Source organism: Acanthaster planci, linkage group LG05 (assembly GCF_054643075.1).
Source record: "Acanthaster planci isolate LZ-2023a linkage group LG05, COTS_SCS, whole genome shotgun sequence".
NCBI lineage: Eukaryota > Metazoa > Echinodermata > Asteroidea > Valvatida > Acanthasteridae > Acanthaster > Acanthaster planci.
Genome location: NC_141781.1, coordinates 9383856 through 9411752, shown reverse-complemented (window position 1 = coordinate 9411752; position 27897 = coordinate 9383856). Strand labels below are relative to the sequence as shown.

At 40.8% G+C, this 27897-nt stretch overlaps 2 protein-coding genes, 1 long non-coding RNA gene and 1 pseudogene across 6 annotated transcripts in view; 2 read left to right on the top strand and 2 right to left on the bottom strand.

The window, feature by feature from the left end:
- Positions 1-149: 149 nt before the first annotated feature.
- Positions 150-5528, bottom strand: LOC110987122 (uncharacterized). Its single transcript, XR_002599233.2, has 2 exons — positions 4966-5528; positions 150-3377 (listed from the first exon to the last, which is right to left on the bottom strand). It is a non-coding gene; the product is annotated as an uncharacterized LOC110987122 (long non-coding RNA).
- A 153-nt stretch (positions 5529-5681) lies between these two features.
- LOC110987089 (induced myeloid leukemia cell differentiation protein Mcl-1 homolog) lies at positions 5682-9602 on the top strand. The gene is made up of 2 exons (XM_022249522.2): positions 5682-6412; positions 6632-9602. The coding sequence occupies exons 1-2, from the start codon at positions 5867-5869 to the stop codon at positions 6749-6751; spliced, it is 666 nt and encodes a 221-aa protein (XP_022105214.1). The 5' UTR covers positions 5682-5866; the 3' UTR covers positions 6752-9602.
- A 2722-nt stretch (positions 9603-12324) lies between these two features.
- On the bottom strand, positions 12325-19471 carry LOC110987088 (uncharacterized; annotated as a pseudogene). The gene is made up of 5 exons (XR_015425182.1): positions 19369-19471; positions 16976-18252; positions 15992-16075; positions 15110-15191; positions 12325-14411 (listed from the first exon to the last, which is right to left on the bottom strand). The product of XR_015425182.1 is annotated as an uncharacterized LOC110987088 (transcript).
- Positions 19472-19671: 200 nt separating this feature from the next.
- The window catches only part of cog1 (component of oligomeric golgi complex 1), a 38556-nt gene continuing 30330 nt past the window's right edge, over positions 19672-27897 (top strand). For 2 of the 3 annotated variants that reach the window (XM_022249523.2, XM_087137109.1), the window contains exons 1-11: positions 19672-19733; positions 21205-21292; positions 21794-21838; positions 22669-22735; positions 23441-23544; positions 24462-24528; positions 24933-25118; positions 26257-26298; positions 26419-26505; positions 26829-26865; positions 27069-27173. In XM_022249523.2, the coding sequence (XP_022105215.2) occupies positions 19691-19733; positions 21205-21292; positions 21794-21838; positions 22669-22735; positions 23441-23544; positions 24462-24528; positions 24933-25118; positions 26257-26298; positions 26419-26505; positions 26829-26865; positions 27069-27173 (871 nt within the window). In that variant the 5' untranslated portion in view covers positions 19672-19690. Of the gene's footprint in view, positions 19734-20487; positions 20588-21204; positions 21293-21793; positions 21839-22668; positions 22736-23440; positions 23545-24461; positions 24529-24932; positions 25119-26256; positions 26299-26418; positions 26506-26828; positions 26866-27068; positions 27174-27897 lie in introns of those variants that run through there. The other variant, XM_087137110.1, reaches the window with a different exon arrangement.

The following is a 27897-nucleotide window of genomic DNA, read 5'->3' as shown; positions in this document are numbered from 1 at the left end:
CAGATGACTCACATCACCCGTGGGGCATGCACAAAAGATCGTGGGTGTATAGATATTAATGCAACTTGCTGGTTCATCTATCTTCTCAATCCCATTACAAATATCTGATACCGGACAGTGTATACACACACGGGGACACCCTCACGCAATAGGTTTAGAACCTCTACAAATTTTATTCAAGAACTGTTGAAAATTGAATGCTAACAGCTTAATGATCTTACATACTCTTACAAAACGGGTGGTGGTAAATGTGACACCAACTGGGGGACCGGGGACAATGGGGCATTTTAAAATACTGAATGCATGTATATCAGAATTTGTAGCAGAATAATTCAATTATTAAACTGAGGTAGATCATATGTGCTGAATCTCTGAAATTGCTGAAATATTATAAGTGATGGGACTTGTAACACGCTTCATGCATATAAAAGTTAATTTCAACTCTTGTGGAACTATTGGAAGTGCACTGAACCAGACATGCACATGCATACAAAAAACAAGTGTGGGATTTACGCCAACCCGTGGCAGATGACATCAGCAAACGACGGGAAATTAGCTGGATCTCTACTTACATAGGTTTCAATATGACAGTCTGGGACATATCCGTCACCTTAAAACATAAATTGGCTTTGACGCATTGACTCTGAACAACCAAAAATCATTCACATTCTAGTGGGTTTAAAGCATATCTGATCTTGCCACATTACTGCACCTGTTACTGCATCAACACTGTTCTCCGCCCGAGCTCCTGAAGGACATGTGTGTCCGCCTTTGGTAGCCTTTCTCAAGCCCAAGGGCGGGAAACGTATCAGATAATTTTTTTGCCATTGGCACACTACATGGATGGAAAGGCTGCCCTGGGGGTAAGGATGTGAATTTTGTCATCGTGACCATCCCCTTACAACTGATGGGTGCACTCCACATGAATTTGTCAGATAAAAGAGGAAACGAACGTCCAGCGTCTGTTGTCCAAATCTTGACCTGAGTGTCTCTGCACTCAAGTAACAGCTACTGGGAGCCATGGAGAACAGACGAATGGATGATCTTTATCCAAACACCTTTGGGCAATTTCATTAGGAGGCCTTCCCAAGGCTTAACAATGTACTTTGTAGACACCAATGGCACTTAATACTTCCAAGGGCATCACATTATATTTCACTAAGTAAAAATGACTTGACTATTTTTTACTCGCTCCTGAAAATCCCCCAAATCCTCCCAATGAATTTGAAGTACCTTAGGAGGGTGGGGGTTGAGTATAAAACACACACTTACATGTTATAAATAATAACATAAGTTAACAGACAGGTCACTTCTTGTTCAATCAGTATATTCCTTCCTGAGTTGTCATCAATTATCATGAAAACTGGCCCTAGTTTTTTTTTCTTCCGATGAAAGGAAGTCGCAGAATATCAGACCCCTGGATACAAAGGTTCCATCAGTCACTGAAATTTTTGTACCATTTTGGTTGATGTTGAGAGTGAATTTCATTGTACATATTAATTTATTGTAAACAGTATGTCAACTTGACCTTTAGCTGACCTGACCTCTCTGGTTGAATTTGACCTAAGTGATCCAAAGGTATAGAGTGATAAATTTAAACTAATAAAAAAATATTCATCATCGAAAGGTTTCAAAGGAACGGCTCTACATTTTAAAATCTGAACGCTGTGAACCTTTGGGCAAAGAAATCGTTGACATTTTTGGCAAAGGTGAAATTGAAGTTCAGGGGTCGGAGAGGCATTGTACTGACTAAACATTGACAAGATGAATACGTGTAGAAGTGAACAGAGAATGGAAAACACAAAAAGATGCACGAAACAGATAATGCAATAGTTTCATAGTGCTTGATGCTGGCAAAATGCAACATTTTGCCATAAAACCAAGCAAAGGTGACCTTTTGTCCAGGGGTTGAAACTTTCCCACAGTGAGTTTCTTCCATTCTGAATCCTTTCTCAAGGAAAACAACAGCTGATATAATGTAAAACAAAAAATGTTTATCATGTAATGGTGAGAATATTTTCATGAGGTGAGAGATGGAACGTCCAATTCCACAAGGGGATGTCAAGTGGAATGGACAGTGCCATCGATCAACTTATGAAACCATTCTTTCCACTACACATGCGCAAACATACATAAATACACAAACCATTAAATGCTTAAGTAAATCCTGAACAAATTCCCACCTGAATAAATCCCTGCATTGTCTATGAGTTTGGAAATTTCTGGTGGCCTTGGAATAACTGTTGCCAACCATGAAACAAAAATCTTAGCAGTTGGTCCATGCAATTATTGGCATGTGATGAATGACCTACAGAACAGATGACAAGTATTCATTCAGGTAGTACATGTATATAATTTCAAATGAACAGGTGCAAAATTAACATTGTACAATATAACCCATGGGGTTTGGCACCCCCCAAATAATTATGTACTATACATTATACAAATACAGTTATCACACTGAAGATACAAAAAAATATTAAGACCAGTGATGTGCATAGCAAGTGGCCAGTCGAGTTTGTTTTCCTAAAACTGAAGTCAGGAGAGTAAATCGATGTTTTGTTCAGTGGTGTATGCGTAAAAAGTCAATTTATCCTGAGGATGGTATGGAAGTCTGCCCTTTTCAATTTCTATTTTACAGATGAGTACATTTCCCACGGTACCAACACATTAATCAGAAACATTTAACATCTGTCTGCAATTAGCTGTGACAAATTAGTGCTCAAAAGTTGGATACATGTATATGTGGGCAGCTTCAAAAGGTCCATTCTTTTGCTCAATAGCTTCAGATTGGAATAAATGTACATGGATATTTGAAGTTCACAGATTTAGAAAAAGGAAAGTCAGGGATGACTGCATTTCTTCAGAATTACATTCAGAAACTTTTCTTTACATTGGAAACCAATGAGCTACTGAGCTGACCATCTCTCCAAGCTCAATGGCCTGCCACGATGCTCAACGTTGCATCTCTCCATTGCTGCATTGTCATTATTCAGAAACTCAACATTTTCCACTGTCTTCTGTGGGGATCGGATTCCTCAGCCTCACTGGTCTGAGACCGGCTGAAAAACTATGTGGGCCGGTTGTGCCTCCTCTGGTGTCTGGCATACACCTCGTCAGCGATTGTCCTCATCTGGTAGCCCACCTGTCTCACATGCAGCCAATTATCGGCCAGGTGTCGCAGGGCTACCCCAACGTCCCGTGCTGGAATGTTTACAGAGGGTCGGCATTGCACCCCTCGGCTGGCATTGAAGAGGGACTCCTGATCCCACAGCAGCTGATTGGCTGCCTGTTGTCTGTTGCCCAGTTGCCGTGACGGCCAACTTTTGGTGTTGTTGACGTTATGAACCATTCTGCTCTTTCTCCTCTTTGAAATTCTGCTCAACAGAAAAAAATCAAGTTACATGAACATCTGCACACATATATTTCAACGAACAATAAATAATATGAAATGTTTCATCTTTACTGTGATTTGCACACTAATTTACAAGTCTTTTCAAACTAAGAACAATGCCAATATCAGTTGATTGCACTGACTGTCAAGCATTCTTAGGGAAGATCTCAGACTCTAAGCCCACTGCTGAAAAAAGTTGGTGAGAGTTCCATATACATATAGGGACATCACTAATCTTCCTTAGTAGTGGTCTAGTATTAGGGAAGAGTTCCATATACAAAAATCACTAATTTTCCTTTTAATTGATAGCAGCTATCACAAACATGACAAAGTGATAACAGGTCCTAAAAAGTGAAATTTAACTAAGAAAATTTCAAACGTTTTACTTAGAAAATACTTTTTTCGGACAAGTTTCATACTGGTAGGTTTGTGCACTGGGGGATCAAGTGTTGTCCATGTATGGAACTCTTTCCTATTATTATTGATAAAATAATAAAAATGCTCATATAGCATGTTATACAAAAGTCTCTTAGTGATTCATAGAAGTAATCCAAAAGTAATCAGTAAAAAGGAGGTTTTAAACTACAAAGAATTCACAGAAAACAAAGGATACTAATATATACATATATGTAGCGTACTTTAAGAGCCCCAAATTACAAATACTCTCTAACTGCAAGAAGGGTATTAGGGTATAAGTATGAAAAGGATGAGAACTCTTTGTGATTGATTGGTTATTGCACTATGGGTCAGTTTTATGGTATGACTTGTTGATCATTCCACCATTGGCCAGCTTATCACCATAACATCATGGGTGTGGACATCACTTGATTCCCTGTGCACAAACCCTGTTGGACTAGTCTGAAAAATTTTAAGCGTTTTCTAAGTAAATGCGTCATTATTTTCACTGCTAATTTGACTTTTTTGGGCATACAATCACTTTGTGATGGCTACTACAATACAAGTAGCACTAGCACTTTCAAAATTTACAAACAAGATCGACTGATCAGGGCTTCAGAAGGCAACAGCCAAGCTGATGTCATGTCATTTCCATTTCATCAGAATTACTCAATTAAGAATTAAGCTGTCCATGGCCAGTTACCCAACTTCCCAAACTGTAGAGCTTTCCTTCCTCCAGACTCCATGGTCACATGCCTTGTTGCAAGAGTGATTTTGCACAATAGCTAAAGGCAAAATGGGAAGGAAAAATAGGAAAACATTGCCCCTTTTCTCTTCCCAAAATGCCTTTCCACAGTTGTGCAAAATCAGCCACCCGGTAATACTATTTGACTGGTGATACACGGGCTCATGATGGTTCTGGACAAATTACACTGAACTACTGTAGCAGAAATTAACCATCCCCTCAAGGCCTCAGTAGACAGTACAATTCAAAAACTCTCAGTCACAACTACGGAGTGGTGACTTAAAGTTCTCGAAGTAACCTTAGCGCTGAGTATCAAGCCATGAGTTCATTATGTGCAACTTGGCACGTTCAATATCAAGTTGGATCACAATTATGACGCATAGGCCTAAATAAAAGAACATGAACAAGTCAATTACTTAATTAGGCCTACCTTTTAAGAGTTTTGACCAACTGAACTGTAGTCTACCACTGCCAATAATGCCAGATTCATTAAAATAGCTAGGCCTAAGTCAGGAAGTGGTATGTTGCAATCAGTAGCTAAAAACAGTCGCCATTTTGCTTGCTTTCACAACATAAACGTTGCTGGCGTTCCAATTCGACATGTAAATTGCATCATCGATCCCAGGCCCCCCCCCCCCCGCGCCTGGCTAGCTCCTAAAGCGAGCGCGGCGCGGCGGCTCGCACCGCCCACGCTACTGACCTGCGAATCGCAAGCCGCGCTATTCCTTTGCAAAGGGCCAGGGTAGGCACCGTAGCCAAGAAAAAAGTCTAAGAACATAGATTCATTAAAAGAGATAAGCTACCATTCAGAATATTTTATGTCATTAGCCACATTTTTCGCCAAAAATTACAGTTCTAACCAGAATTCAAATGAAATTATGTCATGTATCCTTTGTTGTAATTTGAAACAAATAAATCACCCTTTTTCGTGTAAATGGAATATTCCAATGTTGAGTGCACGCGTTCCGAGAAACCCATGACGTCACAACAGATCGTCATGCACCTCGTGCGTCATTCTAAAAATAGCACATCTAAGAATTTCCTCGACTCGAGATTGATTCTACGGATATGGCCGAATAATTCCGCTGTTGTCCGAGCCGAACACCCGAAGTATCAAAACACTCGCTGCTGTTGCGAAGCACATTAGGTACTGTGCTCTTGCACTACCAAGCTCTGTCCGCTCTCGGCCTTGTACGTGTGGGGTTCTGTGTTTTCCTCTGAGGAGGGCTAGCTGGTAATATACACGTAGTTTAGGAAAACATTTCCTTGTGGAAAAGTAGTTATCTGTGTGTATTTTCAACCGTTGCAGACCACTACTTTAATATCTGAGTATGGCGGAAACAATTTTAAATGGCGTTTCTCCGCAAAAAAACAGCATATCAAAGATGTTTTACAACGGCAACGACTCGAAAAACTCGCCGCCAAGCCCGACAGAACTGAACGGGAACTCGTTGTCGCCCAGCAAGGAGGCTGAATGCAGGACGATTTGTAAGAGACTCAGTCGGGATTTCATCACTTTCAAACTGCAGGCGAATGCTGGGAGGCCACCCTGCAAGTATACCGAGACGTTGCGGAGAGTAGGACGCGAGGTTGAGGAAAGATACGCCATCTCGCTAAATGGACTCGTGAACAATCTCCAGTACGACCCAAAGAAACATGGCGCAGGGAAAGAGCTGTTCAGCGTCAGCTTGGATGCCATGTTCGAGGAAGGAGCCGTTAATTGGGGTCGTGTTGTAATGGTGTATGTGTTCGCTGCTCGACTCGCCAAATACTGCGAGGAAAATGCTAATCCAGAGTATGTTGACGAGGTTGTGGAAGTTTGTGGCGATTATGTCAGTGACAAGCTAACGCCTTGGATTGTTAAGCAAGGTGGATGGGTTAGTATCATACGTACATGTACTACTATCAGTTTGTTACTTTGTCATTGTTCTTATATGCACCAACATGACGAAGTCCACGTATTTTGTCATGTTTGTGGAATATGTCCCTTATTTGACTGAATTTGAAGGAAGCATCAACATGTTTAAAATTATATGTTTGAAGAATTTCTTGATAATTTACTGAGTTTAATATTTTCCATTACACTGTATTTACAGGATGATTTTAATGAAAGCTTTAAGGCCAAGGATTGGAAGGAGAAGGCAACCTTCAACTCGTTACTGGTTACGGGCGCTGTGCTTGGTGGACTTGCTGCACTGAGGTTCTTAACCAAGTAGATGATGAAACTACGCTGAGGACCAGCGAATGGACGACAGCCTATTTGTTGAAAGCGTGGTATACTACACGCATCCGTCAAGTCATTTCACACCATGCCAGGAAGGAAAAAAATCATATTAAGTAGCCAAGAAACTCCTCTGGATGCATTTGCTATCTATAACCCAGTGTTATTCTGATGTGTAAACAAATTATTATGGTAAATTGAGTTTAAGTGTTCAATTTGCATTCTATTGGAATGAAAAAACTGAAGGAAATCTCAGTAGATTCTATTAGGCTGGAAAATTTGGAGCATCACAGTCCAAACTTCTACAGTGTGAATTGTGTATATGTTTTCAGATATGACTTCAGAATAATTTTATGTTTTAGGGTAAAGTTTGGTTTTTGGGCACATTTTTGGAAACTCACCAATTCCATAAAGGTGGTTAACATGGAATTTGAGAAGTATTCTGTTACAGGCCTTCAGAGTGTTGTTTGGGTCAGTGTTTTTTTTCATTTGGATTTTATCTTCTTTTGTGAAAGTAGACTATGATTCTACCAAAGCTTAAAAATAATGTCAAGTAGTCTGAAAGTTTGCTTGATGTGCCTAGAAAGTTCTGCCACTGTGAAGGTAATTTGAAACCCCAGAATTGAAAGATGGCTTAATACACAATCATTCTTAACACTTCAGTAAACCCAACTTCCCGTGAGATGCGGTGGGGGAAAAAAAAGAAATTTGCAGCTGATTTTCCTTTTTTCTACTGGGTGCCTTTCCTGCAGTTTATTGCTGATTTTTTTGTGCATCCCAAGCAATTTTATCGTGATGCTGAAAACATGGCATTACCATTTTCATTCTTGAAATATTATAACCTAAGATTGTCATTCCTCTAAATCTTTTTGTCTATACAGTGTATCGAATGTCGCAAACCTGCATGGTCACAGGAACTTGCATCGTTTCTGTTGTCAATTCACTGTCTGTACAACACACAAATACTTTGTGCTGTGGGGAACACTCCCCTTTTGACTTTGTATAATCCAGGTGTGTGTCTGTGAATGGGTGTTTTCAGTTGTATTTTATCAACAAGGTTTGTGCTTTCTGGGTCTGATGACTCTGGTCACAGCATGAAGTGTTGCTCAGCATGCACGATAAAATGATGCAGCGACATGTACTGACTATAGTGTCTTGCTACCAATGAAACAGCTCTTCTTAAGTACATGTAAAAGTACGTGCGTGTGACAGTGCAGTGGTGTCTTTGGAGTTTGTGACCTGAAAGGGTGTAAATTGTGTGGAGTACTGTTTGGTGTGTATAAGAATATCTGTAATTGTTATTTGGTATTGTTTGAAGCTATTTGATGAAGCATATTGGGACATCCATGTAGATTTTTGTCCAGGTAAATGGTACATGTAAAATGTGTTGAACCTTTTGATTTCTCAGCACAAATTCGATCTGAACTCTGTCCAGACGCTTTCGTCTTGCAAAAGTGGCAGATGAATAGACTGGTTTGAAACAATCCTCCGTGAAATTCTTGTGCATTTTTGGGGGGCAATATTTTGATAAATTTGGGATTGAACATCGACAGTTTAGTCACCTTGACTTGAAAACAGTAACATGGGAAGAATATGATACTGTACAGGATTCCTGCAGTATTGAATTTGTGCATACATATGCAGTTGAGAGAGACCCTGCCAAATGGATTCTGGTCACAATCGGCAAAGGCAGTCCAGCTTCTGATAACAACATATGATGTGCAATATTGTATTCGTAAGACAGAAATGTACAGTAAGCATAATTGTATGATGTTGTTGTGGTTAACACGTACCGTGCTAGAGTGCAAAACTTTAACTGGTGTGTAAATAAGGGTGAACAAGATACCTAATTCTTGCTACCTGATGTACAAATTGCCCAGAAAGATGAAGCCCACTTGGGGATTTTTTTACTCAAAATATTGCAATTCTGTCGTGTTGTGGTGAAAAAATACCTCTCCTGCACTCATAATTTATGTTCATCGCACTTGTGTCCTTCTGAGAATATGAGCAAGTTGGCTTTTGAAACAAAATACATTCACTGAAGTTTATTGTTCAAAAGTTAATTTCGATTACTTCTTACAGTACCAGTAATCAGACGGCAAAGGAATGCAATACATGTATATGTACATGTTACGTTTACTGCTCAACTGGGCGTGAACTAGACCTGCGACTTCTGCAAGCTCACTTCCTGGGTTTGCAGAATATCCTGTTGCCCGTGGTGCACGTAGTCAGGCATGCCTATTTCTCAATCTCTGGCGTGTGAGGATATTTTATTTGCAGACATGTTACTTGCTAAATGGTTTTGGTTACGTGCACTCAGACATGTAGCACCATGTGTCCGTGTTAGACCACACAGGATCTGCTGTACATCCGCAGAAATAACCATCGATACAGATTGCCTTTCCCTGGTTTTTCAGACTTATTTTAAAAGCTACCAACTCTCAATAGCCAAACTGGATCTCACACGACATTGATATGTGAGTTACGCGTTTATTTTTCAGCTACCAAAATATCTAGGCCCATATATTTCAAGAGGTCATTTCGGCAAACCTGGCTAAATTTGGCGAGGCTTATAAGAAAATGTGCCACGATCCAGAAACAGGTGAATCTGTTGTGTCCGATTCAGAGTTTGTGAATGATAAGCGAACGTGAATGGCACATGTTCATGATTTAGCAGAGTATGCTAAATGATCAGACATACATATAAGCAGTTAACATTAACAGAGCTTACAAAACATGTATCATATCTTTGTTTTATGTTATTTCGTTAGGTGATCACCTACATGTACACATGCACACTATATATTAATGTACATTAAGAGATAATAAATGTTTCAAAGCAAAAATCTGTGTAACTAGTCTTTTATTTGATAATTGCATATATGTGTATTTTAATTGGGGCAGGATACAGAAGCATGAATGGTTTTCTACAGCTAAAATCCTACAGTATACATATACAACATGTACATTGTACTCCAATAAAAAATACAAGTGAGGTATAAACATCATGGTACTCATTGACGTCATGTGATGAAAAATAAACTGGCCCATCTGAACCCAATGTCATGAATATTCATTACTTAATTTGGCATATCATTTTGCATTCATCGTTGTTGGTACTGTCGTCGCGCATTTCACATCCTGAGTAGTATATCTGTCTCCCTGGAGGTTAGCATTTTGAGGTTATAAAGAATTGGGCACAGATTTGCCGTTCATTATGCTATGCTTTTTCATGCTTGGGCAGGTTTCCAAATTTCTAGGTAAAAGGTCTGATTGTTATTTGTCATTGCGGTGGCCTGAGCAGTGCGTTCAATGGCTGCATTGTGCATGTGCACACATTACAGTACAAATATGAGTCAGTTTAGTATCTATTTAATTAACCGTCCAAAGTCCTGATCGCAAATGATTATATTCAAAACAATATTGGCTCACTACTAATGTTGAAAAGTCAATGTCAGACCAGGGGTTATCAGAGGTCAAGTGTATTCAGGAAGAATGGTTGTCTAGTCTTGACTGTCATGTAAATTATTTGATGCCAGCACAAATTGCGATTCACAGAGCACTGAGCAGTTAGTGATGATGCAACGATTGTGAAAATATCCAAAGCCAATTTCAGATTCGTGACATTGGTTGTGCAACCGTGAATGTTTTGCACTCAAACATTTCATCCTTTAGAAAGAAAATTATGCAGCTTTTCATTACTACATGTACATGTATTAAAAACAAATTTGGTAACACTGTGTTTTTTAAAACAACTTGGAAATCTACAGTGGGTGGGTATGGATTAAGTTCCTAGCATGTGGTATTAGCACAGATGAGTAAAGAGTTTGTGTTTATGATCCTGAGAACTGGTTACGTAACCATGAATGCCTCCTACCTAAACATCCACGAGCATAGAAACCTTCCTTTTACTTTCCAGTATTTTGTCACGTACATGTATGTGTAGGCTCATACAGGAAAAGCTTTTCTCCAAACTTGTTTGTTTGGTTTTTTTTGGGCAAATTCCATAAATTCCACAAAAAAATACACCATTGTGCAGGAATGAACTTGTCTGGTTCAAGGTTATGCAGGACTTCTGCTGAACACGTACACCACTGCTCTGAGTTGTATTGCACAATGTACACCTGCCTGTAGAAAGCCAATGTCTGTGGTAAACCTTAAAGGGGCCCATTCCATGCAATTTCACGATGCAAACCCCCAAAAATGCATCTTTGTGTTTCAATTAACCTTAGTTTTCAATTTTTGTTTCAATATCTAAGATGGTATTTTGGTGCTTTTTTTTGTTATTTATACGTGATGCCAATTTCCATATTCACTAGCAAAACTAGGATGCCGCTCTCGAGAGGAAACCTCAAAGTTACATTGCTTTTGTTATAAAAATTGCTTGATTTTTGGTGCTTGCTTTCTTAACTATTGTGCAAGTACATGCACATGATGATAAGCAGACCAGCAACCTTATCTCAGAAATGTTTTCAATCAGCAAATTTGGCATCCACAGATCATGGTTATGAAATTAACATTCATTTACTATTACCTGTGCATAGTGCCGAGTGCTACGGGGAAATAAAAAACATGAAATTTCAGTATGTAGGCATGTGACAAGGAGTTGAAAAAAGGGGGGAATTCCAAACTTCGTAAGGCTGTTTTGGAGAGATAAACAAGGAAATATTGTAAGTTGAGCTGATGAAAAATGTTTTTCTTGCACAGCAATGTCACCACATGAAACCATGTTATTCTTTCACTTTTACTGAAATGCTGTGAGTACATGGATCTATATTTAGCTCAGTGATGAAACCAGTGGACATACACCCAGTGCATTTTCGTTACACTGACTGTCTGCACTTTGCTTCAGGGGAATTTCACGATGTGCTGGGACACTGTGCTGTGACTAGGTATACATACATGTACATGAATTAATAATGCCACACAAATACACGCACCATTTCCTGTCTTCTAATTGATGACCTATGGTATAACATGTATTGAAATATCACTTAAAATGTAATTTTTTTTCCACAAAGTGTATCATGAAATTTTATAATAAAATAGTAATTTGAGAAACTATATTTTTTATTCAATATTTCTCGCCTCTCAGTTAATTTGAATCGTTGCTAGTTCTGTCACTATTCATTGGAATTTTGGCATTTCATGCTGGATGGATAAATCATGGAGGAAGTCCTTCCTCCATAGATATAAATTAATATGCAAAACATGAACCCAAAACACTGCCATATTTGGTCGGAAAGCAACCATGGCATAGGAGAGGTTCTCTGAAACCACAGACAAACCCTAACCTTCCCGAAGACTTAAGCGGTGAATTCTTGAATGGCTGCCAGCCATTCCTTGCACATTTCAGGGTCAACGATCACAAGTCAAGATCACAATCATTGACATTCCAGCTTAAAGTTAACGATGATAAGTCAACCCAGATAAACACACAAATATTTGCTTCTGAGCATTCCAAAATATTTTCCAACTGATACTATGAAGATTTCAAGGAACTCTTGCCTCAATAAAGCTATTCACATAAACATTTTTACAATCAATACTGTTAACCTGCAGACTACAGAGGGTGGAAAACTCATTATTTATTCTTCCTGTGAGTCAGTCTCACCAGACATGATTTCTAGTGCACTTCCTAGTATGGACTTGAGCAGAGACTATGCTCCATGCTAAGAGCATCAAGCCCACAACTATATCTTAATAAGGTAGGGTGATTCCAATACACATTTAAGGGGTGCAAAATATTTGTGGGATTGGGCAATTCCAATAAGCACTGCAGGGGTGTTAGTTATGTTGAGGATAAATGGGCACAGAGCTGTGCAGAATCAGTGGTTCAATCAGACAGCTGTGATCGATTGAACAAACACAAAAGAAACGTCACCAGTGACTAAGCTTTTGTGCGGCGCCCTCTGGTGGCCACACCATTGTTAGATCCACTGAAACAATGGCTCCCTGCTGGCCCCCCACCGTGGGAAATCACAAAACAGCGGGACCCTGTGAGAATACTGGGGTCACGAATATTGTATCACAACAATTCTGTGGTTGGCCAAGACAGGGTAACAGTGGGTGTGGTGGAGCCCACCAGGGTAGTCAGTGCTAAGCAACTAACAAAATATTCACAGACTGTTTGTTCGAACAAGTGCCTACAGGTGATAGTAATGATGTTCTTGGTGATGATTGATGATGTCCTTGCAATCCCCTCAGCTTAGTGCTAATTAGATGATAGCCTTGAATACTAAAAATTGACATACCTGAAGCATTTTGAGGTTGGCTGTTTTAGCTTGGATGTAAAGAATTCCAAACCTCAAAAAGGTTTTAAACTAAGACACTCAGCTGTAAATGTTGCAGACGTAACTTCCTCATAAAGCAAAAACCAGGTAGGAAGTGGTAGCCCCATGGCAAAAAAGGTTCTCACCGACAAGTATCGCTATAAACCAAATAAGAAAAAAATAAAATGCCCATTTTTTTGGGGGGGGGCTCCCAAGACTCTTCAGAGAGACTGAAAATGTTTGATTATCCACATATTCCTGAAAGAAACTTGTTTATAAAATTTGGGGAGAATCTCCATGTACGTGTATTTGAAAATGTTGACCTGCTGCTAACCCCGCCCTGGAAAACACTAAAACAGAGAGGACATTTGTAGCCCCTCTGTTAAAATCTAGCAGTACTGAATAACTGCAAAACACCTAGAATTGGTCCCCAACACTGGTGACTAAGAATATTATGCATTGATCGCTTTTGTGTAGAGAACAGATGGAGGGCATTAATGACTATTTTTATGAATTGCTAATTTGCATGTTTTTCACCCTAAATACAGCCTTGTTTGGTTGAAAAACGAGTAATATTGTTGTGTTACCTCTCGATCTCAAAAAGTGAATAAGACAATGGGCAATTCATGGACACCAGTTGAGTTCACCTGAATTGTTTGTTGTAAAGACAGTAAACAAATTTAACCTGGTTTGTATGCTGAAACAAGGGACAGGGCCGCAGGCAAGTTGTTTAGTGTAAAACCTTCCCAAAAATCTTATAGGACTCACATTTCAAAAGGTTTTGTATAAAGTTTTCTCATCACAGAATGTGGACATGCTATAAAAAACAGAAGTACATAATTTTTATATTGATAGTTGGAGGTGGAAGAATTGCATCATTAATAAGCCTTAAAAACCTGACAAAATCCACTGATTTTATTTTCCCTGTTACTTTTTCCCTGACGTGGTGACAACAGTGTGCAATAAAGCAATCACAGCTCCTCATGGAAATCAATAATCAAGGAGTAAGGACTTAAACTTGTTTCATTCGGAAGTTGGTTAAAATCTCGGGACCATGTCAAGGGGGAGCATCGGTTGATCAGGGGATGGGGTAATCAGTGATGACGAAAACGTTACCACAGTGAAACAGGAGCTGATTCCCAAAAACAAACAAACAAACAAACTGCACATTTGTTGTGAAATTTCCTCGACAATTTGGGGAATTACCATTCCACATGTCCAATTAGTTCCAGCAGATCACTGGAAGCACTTCAACAACGATGACTCCAGACACAAAGACAATCATCAGACGCGGTGTACTGAAGGCTTACAGATTCTGCAGACGTATCGCTCGGAGCTGCACCTCGGCATCTTGTCGTTTCCTTTGCTCCGCCTCCAAGAGACCTGAGGAAGTGACAGTCAGTGATTATGAACAAGTTTGGGTCAAATTAAGTCAAGAGAGGGCGCTATTCATAGAACTTACAAGAAGTACAAGATATTGATGTACGTAGACATAATAAATATCCACATTGTGTATTTTTATCAATAGACCTAGGTTAGGCATTATACTAAAGCTAACTGCAGTGTGTGAGTGATTAACAGGGCAGTAATTGGTTGGTGCCCTTCTGTGATTGTGATGTGGATTTACAAAGGTTTTATAAACAGCATACATGGACACTGCACATGATTTTCTTTAGGAATTTCATATTTGTAGAACAGGGTTTCAAGTTTGAAGTTGGAAAAAATATTTTCTGCATAAAATACTGAAATTTGCCACTGATTAAAATTTTCATGCAGATTTGCAATACGTCTTCTCTCCTCTCTAACAGTTGATTAAAAAAGAATAAAAGGAATTCCAGAGAAATCAATCGATTTGATCAATGAACCAACAGGTTTCTTGACCAAACTGACCAATAACTTTTCACCAATTGCACAAGTCCAACCAAGAATTTTTATCCAATCAACTAAACTAATTCTGCCCAACCCAAAAGTATCTCCAACTTCCAACTGCATCCCTCATAAATTGACCAGCCAAAGCACTACTGCATAGACAGACTTAGCCAACCCCAGAACACAGGAAACTGTTGTTTCACAGCATGTACCTTCAAGTTCTCTAATCCTCTTGTCTTTCTCTCGATTCCGTTTCCTTCTCAAATTCATACCTCTTCTGCCAGTCTATTCCACCTGCTGAAAAATAACAACAATTTTAAAATGTACAAAAAAACCTCACAGATGAATAAATCATATCTAGAGTGAATGATGATTAACTTTTGGTTTGACCCTCGTGACCTGGGCACACCCAAGTGTTGCTCTCTACAAATAATGTGTTGGCTTGAGTCCAATTTTGCCATTTACCTTGTACCCCCTTGCAACACAGGAGACACAACCATTTCTTTCAGGATTGTCGACTGTGTAATGCAGTTTCTTAGGCTGATCCAAACTTGACTGCATATATGAAGTTGAAACCCAACACAGTGGAAGGCTCCAGCGGTGATCCACCCAAAGTGGTTAAATGTGCATTAAATTTTTGCCTTAAATAAGCCTCACTGTTTGCACCACAGATGGTGTGACTGTGGCTAAATGCACACACAAAGACAGTATACATTCCATCTGGAGAAACTGGTCATACATGCCAAGCAAGGGCCCCAACCAAGCCTGTGTACGCATGAGTGGAGTTTATTTTAATTACGGGTTTTGCCTTCACACCGACATACATTCACAACACTGTATACTCTATGCTTGTAAGAGCAGGTTACTCGGGTGGGGACTTGAGTAAGGGCAAAACCCGTCATTAAACTTAACATCTCCCCGATGCAAGTCACGCAAAGTACATCTTCCAAATCTGTTGAGTTCCCTACAAAGCAATGTTGCTGCAATGGAGAACACACACCCTCTCTGGTTCCTGCATGAGCAGGTGGACCAGAGGTTGCAAATTCGAAACCTGCTTGAATCAAGGGAATTGAAGCGCTGAAAGAAAATATCACCTGGGCTCTTCTGTTGTCTCTCCTGCATCTTGTGCGCAGCTAGTGTCAGCAATTCCTGAGCTGTCTGGACAATAAATAAGGGATCTGTAAAAAAAAAGATGTGTAACATGTGACTGAGGCTTGGAGTTGAGGGCATTGTCTAAAACCTGCCCAGAGTTTTTCTCTGATGATCAGGTAAAATGAAAATAAAAAGAATTGATAGGAAATCGGCATTAAACCAAAAACACAGCAAGCAATAAATAAAGAATAAAACGACACAGTTCTGCATCACAATTTCAGATGCAAGTTCATAAATTTGGAAGTAAGGCTGAGTCAATTCGAATATTCAACCTTCAGTTCGATCGAATATCCAGTCAAACCGACTGGCACTGGCAGTGTCTCGAGGAACAAAAAAATACAAAATCAGTTTGCAATAGTGCATTGTTGTAAGGTTTCTGTTGCTTTTCATTTGAATCTGCTGGGAACAAGCCTTCATAGTACAATTTTTTTCATTAAAAAAAGAACGTTCTCCCTCCCTTTTCATGAATTTTGCATCCGAATATTCCAATTCGAAAAATACTATTTGAATATTCAATAATCAATCGAATATTCGGTTATACGGCACAGCCTTATTTGGAAGAGTCAGAACTAAATCTACGGCAACATATATACAATGTACTGTGTACATATGAGGCCAGGCTTGAAGGAAGTTTTCTGACTTGTCTGGCCTTAGTCCCGTGATGAAACACAACAGAAGATAAATAAGAAAGACAAGTGAATAGGAAACGGAAGGGATGAGACATTAGTCTAGGTTTTTTACTTCGTCTGTGCACATGCAGTGGTGTATTAAACTTTCTAAGGGGCAACTAGGGATGCACAAATTTAATTTCAAGGTTTCAAATGGGTGGGGGGAAGGGGGCATGGACCTGAGAGGGAGGGGAGACAGTGGGGGGGCACATATGTTTTTCCTCCCCCCCATAGTTATGCCACTGCCTAATTGTTTACCATTTCTATCAAAGTGCTCCTGTAGAATGATGCTCTTTCCAAGTGGGGTCTTTCCAGGACTGGTAGGCCTGGCAGAAATGTGATCCACAGCCTGTCTGTCTGCATCACCTCCTCCTTTACCGCCATCTTCAGCCACGTCCCTTTTGATTTCTCCACTACCCAACATCGAGGATTCCTGCTGTGGACCCCCTGTGCTAGTTCTGGCCTCGAGTCCCAGAGAATCTGGTTTTGAAGTTGATCTAGATGCCATTGAGTCTGTAAGGAGCTGGAAACTGTCGCGGCTCTTCTCAAAGTACTTCTCGAGAAACTTCCGATGTGGCCTCTTGGGGTTTTGGCTGGAGGTGGAAGCATCTTTGATTATGGGCTGAACATGCTCCGTGGAGGATACTGGGTTACTTGGAAGGTCATCTGGGAGAGAGGCTGGATGAAATTGGTAATTTTTCAACGACCTTTGTCTCCTGTGCCTGAGTTTCTCTGCTGACGAGTGAAGGTACTGTGAGGTTTCCTTCAGTAGCCGCTCTGATGCATTCACTGTGTCTTGGACAGTCTTGTCAAAGTCTGATAAAAGGGTATGACCTTTATTCACATGTTCGTCAGTCTGACGGTGTGTTGGCTTCTCAGCTGATATCTGGCTTCCAGTTGATGGTTCTAGGTTGTAATCTCCCTTCCTGATGCCAAGATCCAAGCTTGCTGATGCCAAACTGGACTCAGTGGTTCTGGCCTTTTGGCCTGTCTTGGAGAGGAATTCTTCCCAAGACCTCAGCTCCTGGGAGCTAGGATTCTCAACGTCCAGTTCCAGGATGTCCGCCTGGTGACGGTGGCGCTTCCTGCCATGCCTGTCATGACTGTGGGCCAGAAAGGCATCTTGGGAAAAGAAAATTCCGCAGTCCTGGCATGTTATGCACTTAGAGTGACGATGAGTGAGGTATCTAACAAGGAGAGTCCCCCGTTGTGTCCCCAACGAGGTGATGTGCTTCACGGGTAGCTTGATACCAGTTGAGGCATGCATCTGCTCTCCATTGACAGTTCTGATGTAATCCTGTCTGACACCACTATCGCTACTGTGAGACCCATAATCCAGTGATCTGTCCATTGCCGACCTGGACGGTAGGATTGGTGAAATTGTTCGTGGTATTGTGGCAAAATGTGGCTCTGTTTCTAACATCTGAATGGTCAGTTTATCTGAAGTCCCCATATTAATCGTTGTACGAGCACTTAATTTCTTCCTGCTGTCAGGAGTCTGCTCTTGAATGTATCAGATGATTGTTGCAGAGAACCTGTGTAACAGGAGTACAGTATTCAATTCATTAAAAAAAACATGGCTTGACTTTGTGAGTAGTCACATTTATTAAGTATATGAACTTAAGTTACAGGTTACATTTGAAATCAGACACAGGCTGGAAACCATTTTGGGAGAGTTCCATAGTTTCCCATCACTTGATACAATTAAACAATGCGAGACTGGACTAAAAAATATGTGTTTTCCAAGTAAATGCTTCAATATTTGCCCTGCTAAATTTGACTTTTCAGGACGTGTTATCGCTACCTCACGGCCAAAAAACAACTGCAGGGGAAAATAAGTGATCCTTGTATATGGAACTCTTTCCCCCAATTTTTTTTGTAGAAGTTCTAAACTTCCACAAGTTGAAGTTAAACATGAAAACAGATGCCATGCTTGCGGTTGTCATGGTTGTGCATGCAATAATAATGTGACATGTGAGGTCAACAGTGTTTCCTGGTTAACCCTGTGTTCTTATTCCTCCATGAGGGACCACGGGCGGAAAGCATTCCATATATGGACGTCATTTGATACCCTGTGCACAAGCCTATGGGACTTGTCTGACATGTCTGAAAAATTCTGTTTTATAAGCACAGAAGTAAACGACTTGGTATTTTCCCTCCTAAATTGAACTTTTTCTGGACATGTTTTTGCTTTATGATGGCTTATAGGTCACTGTAGGGAATAATTACTGGCACATCCGTATACGGAACTCTTTCCCCACGGGCTAACTTGGCCTAAATAATAACTTAAAGTTGAATGCTACATTGCCATTGGACATGTCATGACAGTACATGTTGGATGCCAATCATGACAATGCAATGCCCCATTCATTCATGGGCATGTGGGGTATGACACGATAAGACACGCAGGAAGACATATCATCCAGTCATCTCACCAAATTGTAATCAGGATCATCTGCTCTGCAACTTGGATTCACCGCTGGCGCACTTAACCCGGCAACCCTCCCTGTGATTTATGAATCAAAATATGAATGCCCCCCAAAAGCCGAAGTTGAATATTAAACTATGCATGTTACTTCAATGACCAATTGAAAGAACGAAATTCCAGATTAAAACATTAGCAGATAATTTCATTTTCAGGTAAAACATACAGATTCAATTAACACCAATTTTAACATTCCTACTCGACTCATCGTTCTTGCCTCGTCAATTATCAACTGGATATCCAAACTAGGAACGAAAAAAGTTTATTTATGGCGCGCTTTGACCCATTTGGACTCTTTCATCAAAACGTTCAATATTGTTCTTAAAGCTATGTAAAATATACTACATAACCAAATATTTGACATAAAAAATGCAGTTTAAAAAGAATTTTTTATAATATTGTTAATAAAGTTATCATAGCTTGTTAAAAATAATAATAATGGACACATTTTAGTCAAATTCATGAAAAAGACAACAACAAATCCCACGATGCAACATTTCGCCAACATGGCCGATCCGCAAACGACCAAAAGTAAGTGAAAACGTGTCGAAACACCGGAAAAAAGACTCATTGCAACAGGCAGAAGTGCTCAAAATCATATCAGTGCATAATTTATTTTGAATTTCTTTTCGTGATTACAATGCTCTTTTTAGTGCTTGCTTGCTAATACTCGCCTCAAACATGTCAAAAGGACTCAGGAGACTTGGCTACACAGGCCCACTTGTTAAGTTGTTTCGGGCCTAGCCCCACTAGTGGCACGGACTCTCACTCCCGATCGATCCTTAGCATGTATTGAACGTAATGTATTGAACATTTTCGGCGCACCCACTTATCATCGTGGGCGCAATTTCTTTTGCACACGAACATGATTCTTGACCTTTCCGCTTTCTACAAACCATTTATTAAATGATTTCACTCCCGTTATTCAGGTATTTTCCAGTCTTTTTGCCTTTATCCATTCAATCTAATGGGCTCGCTCTCTCAGTCGCCATCTTTAAAATAAGATCGTTGAACAATACGTCGCTTGACCTCTCATCGTCTCGACAGCTCTTCCATGCTAAGACATATGTAATACACGGACTGAGCGATAAGATACTACATGTACCAATGGGCCGGGCTCTTCCAAAACTTTGGCAGCAGTTTAGATGTCTTGACATGGAACAGCCGTCGAGACGATGAGGGGGTCAAGGATCATGTTCGTGTGCAAAAGAAATTGCGCCCACGATGATAAATGGGTGCGCCGAAAATGTTCAGTACGCTGACACGAAATTGCGCATACGGATGTGTGGCTAAGGATGGATTGGGAGTGAGAGTCCGTGCCACACTAGTGGGGCTAGGCTATTTGGGGCCCAACGTTAGTTAATTACGCCCTAGACCAGGTGCAGGTCAGATGTCGTCTACATTCATTATGACTAACGTCCACGTAAAAGTCCTCCTACGATGCAAAACTTTCAAAAACTTTTTTTTCACATTTTTACCTGGCAAAGACAGCTCAAATATCGTTCACAAGTGCCATGAAAGCCCTTGTGTCACGAATTCAAAATATGCATGGCCTGCAGCGTGGACAGGAAATTTTGCAAAACTCCATTTAAAATATGCACCGAGATGTAGAGGATTGAGGCAGTGGGCACCTCTTATTTATGCACAATACAAAGTATTGGAGGATTTTGGAGGATTGAGGCTGAATGCAAATTTTCATGTCATAAATCGGAAGATGTTTTGAGGATTGACATGATTGAGGATGGTTCCTAGTAAAAAGGCTGGGGGTTAGGGTTAAGGATGGTTTTGGAGGTGAATTTGGAGGATTATGATTGAGGATTATGATTTAAATGAATTAACTGGATGGAAAGCCTATGGAAGGTGCTTGGACTCTACTCTCGCCTGAACATGTCCAAATGTTAAAAACGGCGATTTGTAGATTTGAATCCTTATTTAACTTACCCTTTGTGAAAACTTTTGCTGAATAGTTAAATTAAGGGTGCATTTATATGTGGTTTTGCAGAAGGACCTAGTGCTATGGACATGGACACTGGACAGCTGTTTGAAACATACACCATTGAAGAGATACGCAAAATAGAGCGAGAAACAAGGCAAGGAACCGATCATAGCACTTATGAGAAAAAGATTCTATTTGCTTTGTCATTTGACATTTGCAAGTTCAAACCCACTTTACGGAGCTCGAGTCACACAGAGGAAGTGCAGTGTTCTTAAATTTCTTGTAAATATGTGTATTTCATTTGTAAAAACAAATGTAATTTTAAGTGGTTTTTTTTTAGGTCAGAGAGAACTGAGTATCTGGTCTACAGTTGTTTATTCACTTTGTGTCCTTAAGATTACTCAACTTCAGAACTTGCTTGTCAATCTTGATTTAACAATTTCTTTCAAATCCAAAGTACGTCTCTGTGGATTGTGTTTGAATGAAGCAATCTGCAGGACTGTAAAATTACCCCACCCCCAAAAAAGTATCTCTATGAATCATATAATTCATGATAGCATTTTTGTAGAGTCAGGTATTGGTAGTTTTTGTATGTACAATATGTATATGTGTGTAGCACTTAATTGTTGGCAATTTTTTTCTCATACCTGTGAAGGGCGGAGATTGAGAAGAAGAAGGAGGACTTGAGGCAAATGGTGGGGTAAGTGTCAAAGGGAGCAGGTATTAATCCTAACTACCCAGTATCCGTCAAACTCCCAACAGCAGGTTTGGCCAGGTTTGGGTACCATACCCGATGAACTTCTTGTTGAATTTTGTTGGACTTGGTATCAAAGGCCCAGAGTGATGGTGTTGGATTTTGTGTGAGTTGAGTCACACGGGAGTCACGTGTGTGTGCAGTGTCTGGCTTGCTTTACCAAGTGTTGGACTATGCTTGATTTTGTCAGGTTCGGTACTGCTGCAATGCAAGTCATCCTTTACTGCGTAGACCCATCCGTACCATATCACTCAAACTCCAACAGAGGCATTCTGTTGGAGTTGACCAGGCTTGGTACAGTGACCTGCTTGCACAAGTACATAGACAAGTATATGCACCTGTTGGATTTTGTTGGGTTGCTCCCTAGGGCCTTGGGCGTTAGGGTTAATGATGGGTATTCCTCTAAACACCACATTATCACCCTCCATTTCTGTGTCTTGAGCTACATATGCAGGGGCATACCAAGATCCCAAGAATTAAAGGCAGTAGATATTAACCCATTTTCCTTCTGGACACTGCATATTCACAGCTCCTCACCAAGTCGTACACTGATAAGCGTCTGCATCCCTTATTGTGCCGCAAAATATGCACATGTATCTTACAAGCTCTCGGGAGGCACTGAACAGAGTTTTTATGTTGGGAAGATCAGGAATCCAGTAACTACTGAAGATTGCTCTAGTGCAACATAGTAGCTATTGTGTATGTGTGAAGGAATCACCGCTGTATGGATTTTGAGCATTTTATGGAAGAAAACCCCTTGTTGGTCATTTTTTTAGGGAACGCTACCGTGACCTTATTGATGCTGCCGACACCATCTCAGATATGAAAGCCTGCACAGAAAAGGTTTGTTAAACGTACACTTTTTCGGCCGCTTTTATTTGGTCAGTAGAGGACACATCAGCTGTAAACCACCAAGGACATTGTTTTTCCTGCAATCCATTAGTCCCGTTTCCTCTCCCAATCGCAGCAAAAGCTGAAACTTTTGAACAGTGCCGAATAAATTAGCCTGTTGAAATTTCATCATGGCGAACGGTACGCTGTTTGAAAGAAGCGTGAAAATTGTAGACAGTGCCTTCTTGATTTCGTTGATTGACTTTGAATAACTCAACAAAATATATATCACAGGTCCCAGAGTATCACTTCCAGTGTAATGTAACCGACCCGTAGTGCTCGCTGTGATGGCATGTCCAATAGTGTATCTTCCCTCTGTTCTTCCTTCACCACAATGTACAGAGAGTCTTTCTTAACTCTATCCTCCTGAGATCCTTCAAAATCCACTGTGAGGTTTGAGAGGGTTTTCCAAGATTGAGGAAGGAACAGCGGAAATCCAGCCACTGTTGTTTAACCTGATGCTTCTTCAGTGTTAATGTAGACACATCATGCTCACGGTTTCCTGTACAGAATTTGGGAGGGTTCAGAAAGATTCCTGGCACTCATACCTGGTTAGCGAATTGGATCTGTCCTCACTTTGTAGCCAATTAGTGTGTAGGGCTATGGCACTGTTTATATCAAAGACTGAATGTGACTGTCGCCACCATGCTCTTGCAGATAGTGACAGCTGTACAGGGCATGCAGGGCTACTGTACCAAGCTGCAGAAGACCCATATGGTGAAAGGAGTGCTAGCCTCTCCTAGAGGGACTAAAACAGACAGGTAGGCCATGTGTGCGTGTTGGCATCAGATCTTTTCTGTTCAATGCGCCAGTGATCAGCAGCTATCCCATTTACTCCTGCATGGGGAGAAGCAGGGTTCCGACTGTCAGTTGCCACTCTGGCCAGACGGGCGACATTTGCAGTGTAGTCCTCGATAGTTGGCAAGAGACATTCTATTCACCTCTGCATCAAGAAAGACAGTGTGGTTGGTGGTATCGTGTCAAACTCTGGTACTGTGTTCATGGTGGGCTTTGAATCGAAAGAAATTACAGATTAATCTTCCTCGCTGTAAGTACTTTGCAGTCTCGTCATTTCGGTTTGGACTGAAACAGTGGAAATGGACAAATACCTAAGTTGTGAAAGATTTGACCTCAGTCAAGCATTTGATTTTTCCTCAAGTAGCTAACCACCAAGTTTATAAAAATGTTCTATCAAAGCTGAGTCTCTTTGCAAATGGAAAGTCTAATAAGAAACTTGGAATTTGCACCTTGTGGTTGACTGACTGACCTTATGCCTGAGTGAATGTTGTTGCAGGGTCATTCCATGAGGTTGGGGCACAATTTGTGATGGTGTCCTTGTTACATCGGTAACTTTTACCGCCTGTCATGACCTGTAGAGTAGGTCATTTACTCTAAAAATAACACACACCTCTGTATTCAGCCTTGCAAGATGTATAATAATGTCAATTTGGAATCCACATGCAGGGAAATAGCTGTTTATTTTTACGGAACCCATGTAACAATCGACACCGTCACAAATTGTGCCCCAACCTCATGGAATGACCTTGCATTACGATGGAAACCCTGCATGCTTGAGCATCTCAGGAGGAATGGCTGCATCCAGAAATCACTTTTCACTTGTTGATATTAATCGCTGTCTCCTTGAGCTAGTCTAAACTGGGACTTTGTTTTCTTCAAGGTCTTCCCAGAACGACTTCTATGCCATCGCTTCCCAGACCAAGCTCCTTATGGACATGCCAGAAAAGGTGAGCACCACTTCAGAAGTAGCTGAGTGACTGACGGTGTATCTGAATCTTTTGTCCAGAGCTAGAGCTGGGTCTCAGTCTGTGCCCGTCAGAAATAACGCAGGGTCGCACCGACAGTGGGCATAGCCGTATCTCTGGAAGTTGTTTCTGGACAAGGCCTGAGAATCTCATGAGGCATGATGTTCTTGATTTATTCACTTTGCTCTGGTAGGGAATGCAGTGCATTTCTGATGAGGAATGGCATTCTCGACTTACGTGAACTCGCATATTACAAGCTTTTCCCAAATCAACACACTTAGAGTATGCAGCTAAGTGGACGCAGTAGGGAAATTGTAAGGATGGGATCCTGGGAAAATGTTTCCCATATTGTTTCCAATTTTTGGACCTCTGTCTTCGTCTTGAAGATCTGGAGTGCCATTGAGAGCAGTGAGCACCTGATAGCCACGGAGCTCTACCTGCTGGCTTGTCACATTGTGAGCAGCCTGCAGCTGGACAGCAACACCCAGCAGTCCGCTCAGCTCCTGGCGTGGTTCCCCGTGCTGTCCAGGCAGTGGGCCGCCATCAGCCACTTCAAGGCCGGTATACTGCAGGTGGGTGAATGGAAGATTTTCTGTACGTGCCGAACCCAGCACCAGATATCATGGAACAGTGCAACTTGAAGTGTTGGCAGTTGTTAAAGAGATGGTAGCATTTAGGCTGTGACCCCAGTAAGAGCACAAATTCTTTTGCTAGGAAAGTTGAAGCTGAGTTGTGGGGACGGATTTTCCCCCCCTAATGTTTTTGGTCCCCACAATATTTACGTTTCAACACATGTAAATCCCCACAGCTAGAAGAACCAGTGCATGTGCATTGTTCACCGCAGACACTATCAAGGCTAACGCATTGTGCTTTTGACATGTTTTGGAACCAGACCAAACTGGTATGGACACTTAAAAGTCTACACAGTCATGTTTCAGGAGACCACAGCGTTTAGACTTGTTCCTACAATAAAGCACTCCTGCAGACTAAGCATAGGCTCAATACCGCTTTCCTACCCTCTCTCAACTTCCACATTCACTTGGGTTTATTTACTGTGATTGATGATTAGGCATTATTTGTCTTTGAGGTCAGGAACATGGTTTAAGTGCAGATTTCACAGCAACTGTCCTCTTGCTTTCCCCACCAAAAGATGATAGCCTTTATTTATATATAACAGGTTTTGCCCTTACCCAACATATATTAATAAGCACTGTATGCTCAGTGCTTGTCTGAGAGCTTGTGAAAAAACCTCACAAGCTTACTCGGTTGGGACTCGAACCCACGACCTCCTGCTTACTAGTGCAGATGTCTTGACCACCGAGCTTGCCGGGGTCGGCTGGCCGGTCCGAGTCAAATGAAGCAGCGGGTACCACGAACTATTTTCAAGATGTATTTTTTTTTGCAAGCTCTTGGACAAGCACTGAGCATACAGTGCTTATTAATATATGTTGGGTAAGGGCAAAACCTGTTATATATAATTAACATCTCCCCAACGCAAAAATACATCTTGAAAATGATAGCCTTTGATGGATGTCAAATATTGGCCTTATGAGGGAACCATCCATGCATGGATTGCCCTAGCAGAAGCCTCCAGTGATAATCTGTTCCTTGTAAATATCCTTTGAATGTTCCAAGCTGATATCAAAGAGTTTTAATCCTTTTCTTTGTGTGACTTACCAAATTGTCACCTGTTTTGTTCCTGGTTCACAGAGCTGTCGGAAATTACTGAAGAATGGCAGTGTCTCCGATCAGGTGAGAGAAAATGTACATCTCCATTCCAAAGATTCAAGTCCCTCAGTTTCAATTGTTTTTTTCTACTCACCGGTTATATTTTCCCTCAATCGCCTGGTCAATATTTCTGCTATTTACTAGGCAACAGCTGAAGCTCTTTGCTCCATCATGCTGCTTGAGGAGAGCTCACCGCGCCAGGTGTTCACCGAATTCCTACTGGCAAGAAAGGTGAGTTGTCAGAGCCTTTCGCAGGAAAGATTGTAAAAACACCTGTGCAATTAATATCCAAAACCGCAGATGTACATTAATGAACACCCACTGGATTAGAATTGATCACTGTAATGTTAACGTATTAATTTAGTTGTGAGGAGGTTGATGCTACTGATTTCTTGAAAATGGCTTTGAGGGATCACTCATGTGAAATGATGTGAAAATTGGAAGACAGTAAATATTTGTTGCTATAATAGCCGCTTTAAAGTTGAACACTAGACAACTGTACAGTAGTTGACTCCAAATGACTCTTTCATAAATATGCCTTTTATTTTCCCCAGGCTGCAGTACAACACTGCTTTCATTCAAGTCAACAAGGTAAGTCGGCATAATTTCTATGTGAATTTGATTTAAATTATAGATGCCGTTTCATCAGAGGTTACCACATGGATTTTAACATTTCTCTTCATGTGCGCAGTTCTGCATATTAATGAGTAGTTCCAAAAACATTCCCAAAACGTTGATTGCATTTGAATAATAATCAGGGGACAACATTCTGCCTCTTCTTCACCACATGACAGGCATGGGCGTTAGAGGCCAGATCTGCAGTGTGACGGAACTGATCTGTGTTACCGTGAAGCAGATCTATGCTGTGTTCTACCATCAAGAAGACAAGAAAGAGGAAGGTAAGAAATCACATCTTTTTGTGACACAACCCCCCTCTCCAAAATACATGAGTGAGAGAGAGATTGCTGTTGTCAACCCTTTGCACCTATGCATGATGTCCGTGCTCAACTTTCATAGAAAACACAGCCAAAACATTTTACCAGCTTAGCAAATATCGCCAGAGAACCAGTCACAGACAATATACTCCCTCTAGTATTTTGGCTGGTAACCACTTTCTGCTGGGTAGTTGTTTCTCTGTGCTTAGCAAGTATGTGTGCTTAACAGCACCGTGAAATTTGACCCATATGCAAATTGGCAACTTCTGTTCAGATATGAATGAGACCTGTCTTTAATCCTGCATTTATAACGTGCAGTGATAAAGATACAGTGCCTTACCAAGGAAAACTCCACAAGACAGATTATAGCTTTCATGAAAGGGACTTATAGTTTTTCAGTTTACCCTTCAAAATGTCAAGGGAACTGATGTTGTGATGAGGTTGTGAATGTTCTTGTGATAGAGAATTCCAGTATCGGGGAAACAGGAACTGAAAAGCCACCGTGACTTGGGGTTTGTCGAGGCTGAGTGACTGCATAGGGTGCTGTGACATTGCACTGTGTAGTGCTTTGTTCATGAAGACAGCCTTGAAAAATTAGACAGGCGTACGTAAGGGTTTAATATGAAAGAAATGGGTTGAATCTTACCGAGGAGTGAACATTCTTTTTTAATATTGGAATTGAATTTTC